Raw genomic sequence first — 7,158 nt, 5'->3', positions numbered from 1 at the left:
TCTCGGCCCATCTACCTGGAAACATCTTTGTTTCCTGTCTAGAACCTTTCAATGTGGATTTATTGGTGGCAGCCTCAATTTTTTATTATCTAAAATTGTCTTTACTTTTTCCATTTTTGAAAAACATTATTGTTATTAGGTTGACAATTATATTCATTTAGCATATTAAAAACATTATTCCACTGTGTCTAAGCTTCCTTTTTTTTTTTCCGGTAAAGATGTGAGATGTCAGTCTAATTATCGTTTCTTTGTCAACAATCAGAATTAGTCTTAGGTTGCTTTAAATGTTCGGCCTTTGCCTTTGTTGTTTTTAAATTTCACTGTGACGTGTAAGTGTAGAGTTCTTGTGTTTATTTGTGTTTTGTAGTTATATTTTCAGGTTGTATTTATTTTTATTTAAAATCATGGTTTTTCTTGAATCTGGGTTTGGTGGTGTCTTTCATATTCTGGCAAGTTCTCAGCCGTCACCTGGAGATAATGCCTCTACCCTGGCCTCTCTCCTCTCCATCTGGAATTTTTTAAGGCTTTAACTTTTCTATGTCTTTAATCTTGTCACCAGACTTTCTATTCTTTTATTACTCAGGACTGAATTCTGCATGCTTTCCTTCGTGTTTAATTTGATTTTTAAAACTTCTGGACTTTAAATGTTATTATTTTTTTATTCGAAGGAATTCTTTTGATTTCTTCCCCAATCTTCTTGCTCATCGTTATCGTCTTGCAATTCCTTCCACTTTTATAAAATGCCCATGATTGCCATGAACGGTGTCTTTGCAGGCCAGATGTTGCTATTTGTAATTTCTTCCGGTGTTGTTTATAGCGTCTTGTTTCTTTTTCTTTCTTTCTTTTTTAAATATATTTTTCTTTGGAAATGTTTGGATCAGTACAGTGAAACTAAATTTTAAGAGACACTGGATGTCATTAGTTTGGATAGCATTAGTTTATTATAAAAGAGACACAGAAATGACTTACATGATGAAAGATTTCAGACCTTCAGTGGAATGGGCAGCGTCCCATGGTGCCATTTCAACAGTGGTTTATTTCAGTCTACATGCTTGCCAAGAATGTCACCATCTCCAAATAAGAATTAACCCTTGTCGTCTAGAACTACTTTGGTGCCTCCATGTTCTGGAAGAAGAACTTTATCTCCAACTTTCACACTCCCTGGTTGAACCTCTCCACCCTCGCCTGTGGAGCCCGATCCAACAGCTACTGCTGTTGCTTGCAATACTTTTCCTTGAGATTTTTCTGGAAGCATAATGCCTCCTCTGCTTACAGTTTCCGCAGCACTCCTGTCAACTAGTACTCGGTCAAAGAGGGGAAGAAGCTTCCTAAACGCCTGTCCTGCCATGACTTGGACCCTGCAGCCCGGTCTCCGCTCAGGCCCCGGCCGCAAGGACAGCCCTGCAGCCGGCCCGCTGGGCACACGAACTTGGGCAACGGCCGCCCGGCGCAGGCCCGCTCGCCCCGCCACCCAGTGCCTTGTTTCTTTATACGTTTGTGTGATATCAATGTGCTACGAGGTGCTCAATTTGCTTGCAACTATCTGTGGAAATGCTTTGAAGCCTGGGGTGTTCTCTCCAGAACAGATTGGCATTGGCTTCTGTAGGCACCGTCCCGGCTCACGAAGCCGAATTTATAGCTCCATGCGTGTGTGTCCCCGTGGTGTCTAAGAACGAGTTGATCAGTACGTGTTCCCCAGGGAGCACCCCCCCACACACACTCAGGAGAACAGTGACGATGCAGGCGTCTTCCTTCAAGCCCTGTGAGGTGGAATGGTGCTCTTTCCAGTTTTCCTCCATCCTCGGCCACGTCTCGCCAAGTCTGAGGGTTACTGAGATAGGGGAGTCTGATGAGCTCTAGCGTAAAACTTCCTTCGCAGTGTGTGAACACTTGTGTTCAAGTTCGTTTGGTTCAGAGAAAGAAAAAAAGACGAGATTTGAAAGCCTCTCCGGGTCCCCACCTTCACTGAGGCCCTGTCCCTGTCCCTGTCCTTACGTTCTTGACAACACACAGACACCCTAAGAAGATACTTTTCACATTTGACATAAAAGTTTGTGTGGCTTTAACCAGAAGCATTAGCCCCCAATATATTCCACCGGATCTATGAAAATGGAAGAGAATGATGCTTCCTTTACATGGTAACACCAGTTACTTGGAGCCCAAGGTCAAAGGAACTGTGAGCACGTGGGCCTCGATAACGTTTTCTAGTTATTCATTTTATTTATTTCATTAATTTTCAGTTTCTTTCTAAATTTTTTTTTCTTTATTGATTCTAGAGAGAGAGGAAGGGAGAGAGAGATAGAAACATCGATGAGCGAGAACATCGATTGGCCGCCTCCTGCACGCCCCTCCCTGGGGATCGGGCCCACAACCCGGGCATGTGCCCTGACCGGGAATCGAACTGGTGACCTCTCGGTGCAGGGTCGATGCTCAACCGCTGAGCCACACTGGCCAGGCTGTTTCCACTTATTTTATAATACACCTATTAAGACTGGCTTCTACGTTTCTCAAATCATTCCTATTTTGGCTTATCTCCAAGTCATCGGAAGAATTCTTTATTCCTCCATTCTATCCATCTCCTGATTTACCCATCTGCAGGGAATCCAGGCACAAATAACCCACCTTCCATTTGGACAAAATAGAAATCAAAAAACACATGTTGGTGTGCCTTGGAAAATTAAAAAATATAAATGCTATATTAAGGTGAAAAAATGCTACCTCTATATTTAGATGATCTAGTAGACTTCTGATATTTCTAAGCACCAGAGAGTTAGCAAATGTAAAAGTTGATGGAACCACTCACATGGACTTCTTAAAGCTATCAATTTCTTCTCAAATCACATTTCTGCTGAGAATTCGCTATTCCCTGTGCGTATCATGCACGACACAGTAAGTTTGTCCATTTTCACCCAGCCCATTCACTCTCAGTGAGCAGTCATTGTTATTTACATATGTGATAGTTAATAGGCCTTTACCTTTTGACAGTTCTCACTGGTAATGACAAGCTTTTATGCTGAATAGACTATCATAAAATTTCTTTGAATGTGCATCCAGACAGAGGAAGGGGGATGAGAAATGAGGAGAAAAGATGATCGGCCGAAGCACCCACCCTCTAACGCCAGGGACGGCCCTGAGGACACTCCCATCTTCTGCAGGTTGGGGTTTGAGTCTGAATGGGACACACACACAGGCGACGGCAGACACAGCCTGGAGCCAGCACAAACTCGGCAGCAGGCTCCAAACAGGGTCAGAGTCTAAGAGGCAGCATTCAGTAAAGGGCTGAACCAGAAGGCAGCGGCACCCGCCTCCTGCCACCGTGAAATAGTGGCCACATGGTGAACGCAGGCTCTCCGAAGCCCTCACCTGTTTGCTTTCACATGGCACTGGCTCACGTGGCACTGGCTCACGTGGCACCGGCTCACATGGCACGGGACCACTGCCCCATGCAGTCACGCAGAGTTCAGGCACACCACTCAAACTCTCCATGCGTCCGTTTTCCCACCACACACAACAATAGTAATCATAGTAGCGCCCGCCCTGCAGAGTTATGAGATAAAGTCCATTACTGTGTACACACACGACTTACAACTGCGCCCGGCATGTCGTGTGTGCTCAAGTGACAGACAGCTGTTATTGTTATGCTCATCTGAGGTTCTACTGGCCAAGAGCACGGCCTACGTGTCCTCATGGCCACAGCTACTTCATCCGGGAGTGGGCACGTGGCCCAAGCGGGCGAGTTTCGTCTTTCTTCGGGCGTCTGTGGGGGGGCCCCATGGACCTGAGCTCACCAAGTGTTGGGAGCCGGAGCTGCAGGAGGGAAGGGGGCCAACATGGGAGAGGGAGAGAGTTTTCTTTGTCCCCTTAGCTCCTGCGGTCCAGCTGCAAGTTGGCCCTCCCTCCAACGACAGTGATCGAATCCTCTGTCCTGCCTACGCTGTTGCAGATGACTTGGCGGTCACACTATTTAACGTTCTATAGGACTGACACGTGCAGCACCTTCCACAGTACTGAAATGCCTTGTGGTCCAGAAGTGAATGAGGAACTTTCTCTCTGGACTGGCGCTCACCCGGTAAAGCACTCTTGTAAACAGAGTGGCCAGCAGGCATCGCACACAGTGCTGACAGCCCTTCCTGGTGACATCACAGGTTCCTGGGTTATCTTCATGGTTCGATATTGTAACCATTGATAACGTTCAGAGAAAACACCCGGGAACAAAATTACTACTGCCTCGCATAGTTCGGATTTTTTTTCTACCAGAAGCTTAGTCTATGTTAATACCGAGTTAGGGTAGCGTTTACCGTGTGATGCGTTGAACGAAGGCTGGAGGCGGTCAACAGCCGGGCGTGTTCTGTTATCCCAGTAGGCGGTCACTACACAGGAACACGTCAGCATAAAATCTGCCACTGAGGCAAGAACTCATAGACTCGCACTATGCTGATTTATTTATAAAGCACGTAGATGGTGACATTTCCTGGAAAAGGAACCCCAGCCAAGCAGAAAGTGTGTGCTGACGTAAAGATATCTCCCCCGGGCATCCACGCATCTGTTCCTAACTCGCCAGTCCTCTAGCATCCTCTTAGGATACAGTGGCACGATCAGACCCCAGGCTGCGTTACCCCTGAATTGAGCAGATGTTCAATATGTTGAGCCTGAAATGAGCCCCCTGCCTTCACTCGTCCCCTGGTGACCGTTGTCTTGGGCGAGGTGGCCACTTTGAAAGAGAGAGGCGTTGACAGTACCCCTGGAATAATCTCAGCTTTGCCTGGATGTACCAATGTCAATCACCGTTTTTAAATTTAAAAAGTGAGGACATTTAAGCTATGCAAAAGTAATTTAAATCATATTTATAATAAAAATAGTGGCAATATTTTATGATGCTCTGCTGTATAGCTACACACATAATTATTGTTTTTTATCTTTATTGTTGAATGCATTACAGATGTTCCTCATTTTTCCCCCATTCACCCCCTTCTCCCCACTTCCACCTCCCTCCCGCCTTTTCCCACATTGTTGTCTGTGTCCATTGGTTATGCATATAAGTTCTTTGGTTTATTTCTTCCCACCCCCCCACCCCCCAACCCCCTTCTCTTTGAGGTTTGTCAGTCTAGCAACCAATTTGTTCTTCTTAATCCCTTCACCTTTTTCACCCATTCCCCCAACCCCCCTCCCATCTGGCAACCAACAAAATGTTCTCTGTTATCTATGAGATTGTTTCTGTTCTGCCTGTTCATTTTGTTTATAGATTTCATTGCTGATAGATATGTATTCATTGCCATTTTGTTTGTTCATATATTTTATCTTTTTCTTCAAAAAGACCCTTCAACATTTCATATAATAATGGTTTGGTGGTGATGAACTCCTTTAACTTTTTCTTGTCTGGGAAACTCTTTATATGGCCATCGATTCTAAATGACAGCTTTGTAAAATAGAGTAATCTTGGTTGTAGGTTCTTGCTTTTTATCACTCTGAATATTTCTTGCCACTCCCTTCTGGCCTGCAAAGTTTCTTTTGAGAAATCAGCTGACAGTCTTATGGGAACTCCCTTGTAAGTGACTAACTGCCTTTCTCTTGCTGCTTTTAAGATTCTCTCTTTGTCTTGAACCTTTTGCATTTTGATGATGATGTGTCTTGGTGTGAGCCTCTTGGGATTCATCTTGTTTGGGACTGTCTGTGCTACCTGGACTTGTATGTCTGTTTCCTTCACCAAGTTAGGGAAGTTTTCTGCCATCATTGTTTCAAATAGGTTTTCAACTTCTTGTTCTCTCTCTTCTCCTTCTGGCACCCCCAAGATGCGAATGTTGACACGCTTGAAGTTGTCCCAGAGGCTCCTTATACAATCCTCATTTTTTTGGATTTTGTTTACTTTTTGCTGTTCTGATTGGGTGTTTTTTGTTTCCTTGTATTCCAAATCAATGGTTTGCTTCTTGGCTTTACCTACTCTACTATTGAATCTGTGTAAATTATTCTTTATTTCAGTTAGTGCCTCCTTCATTTCTGACTGTGCCTCCTTCATTTCTGACTGGTCTTTTTTAATGTTCTTGAGGCCCTCACTGAGTTCATTGAGCATCCTTATAAGCAGTATTTTGAACTCAGCATCTGTTAGGTTGCTTATGTCCATTTTGCTTAGTTCTTTTTCTGGGGCTTTGTTCTGTTCTTTCATTTGGGACCTGCTTCTTTGTCTCCTCATTTTGGCTGCCTCCCTGTGTTTATTTCAGTGTATTACTTAACGAGAGGTATGGGGCTCGCTGAGACCAGATGCTGCTTGTTTGAAAGAATTTAGGAAAACCTGAAGCAGGATCCAAGACAGGCCAATCCTATGGTTAAGCAAGTGGCAACAGCTTGGGTGGGCCTGAAAGTTGGGTGGGGTGGGGCCTCAGGGAGTCAGCAGGGCGGGGCTATCAGTGTGAGCCAGGTTGCAGGAGTCCCAGATATGGCTTCTGTCTGCCGCCCCCGGGAAGGGCTCACCAAAGGAACAAAGGCCTCTGACAACACGTTTGTCCCGGAGAAAGCCCCCTCTCCAGCCCTCGCTCTAGTGCCAAACAGCTCAGTTCTTCCCTGTGTGTCTCTGGCGCCCCTCGAGCTGCCTCCCCTCCGAGCTTAGAGGGAGCGAGTCCGATAAGTCCGTGCGCGGGCCCTTTAAGGAGCTGCCTGGGGCTCCAGCCGATTCAGCTTCCCTGAGCCTCAGTCCCTGCTGGTTTTTCCAGCCAGAAGTGATGGGGATTCTCTTCCTGGCACGGGGACCCTGAGCGGGGCACCTGGTGTGGGACGGGGACCCCTCAGTCCTCAGGGAGGACCTTCCCAGCCGAGGTGTCCTCCTGATTTTATCCGCCACACGTGGGTGTGGGACCGGCCCGTCCCCTCCGCCCTCCTACCAGTCTCCATGTGGCTGCTGCTTTAATTCCGTAGTCGTAGGACTTCCATCCAGCTTGAGTTCAGGCGGTTCTGAGTGACGGTTGTGCTGTAGTGTAGTTGTAACTTTGATGTGGTTGTGGGAGGATGGAGACCGCGTTTACCTCTCCGCCACCCTGACCGGAAATGCTACCCACATAATTAAATCAGCTCTTTTCGTTTTCATGTACAAGAAAAATCGTACTGGGCAAGGTCCTGCCCACAACATGGTGGTGATTCCCTACTATTCCACGGCAGTCTCCCTGTTAG

General features: G+C 46.1%; 1 protein-coding gene across 1 annotated transcript; it reads right to left on the bottom strand.

Annotated features, from left to right (window-relative positions):
• Positions 1-1,084: 1,084 nt before the first annotated feature.
• LOC118623059 (10 kDa heat shock protein, mitochondrial-like) lies at positions 1,085-1,348 on the bottom strand. The gene has a single exon (XM_036250641.1). It carries the CDS (start codon positions 1,346-1,348, stop codon positions 1,085-1,087), a length of 264 nt encoding a protein of 87 aa, XP_036106534.1.
• Positions 1,349-7,158: the final 5,810 nt, after the last annotated feature.

Source organism: Molossus molossus, unplaced genomic scaffold (assembly GCF_014108415.1).
Source record: "Molossus molossus isolate mMolMol1 unplaced genomic scaffold, mMolMol1.p scaffold_m16_p_9, whole genome shotgun sequence".
Lineage (NCBI taxonomy): Eukaryota > Metazoa > Chordata > Mammalia > Chiroptera > Molossidae > Molossus > Molossus molossus.
This window is presented reverse-complemented; position numbering and strand designations above follow the sequence as displayed.

Coding starts and splice junctions, on each gene's coding strand:
- LOC118623059 (XM_036250641.1), bottom strand. CDS start 1,348: ATGGCAGGACAGGCGTTTAGGAAGCTTCTTCCCCTCTTTGACCGAGTA.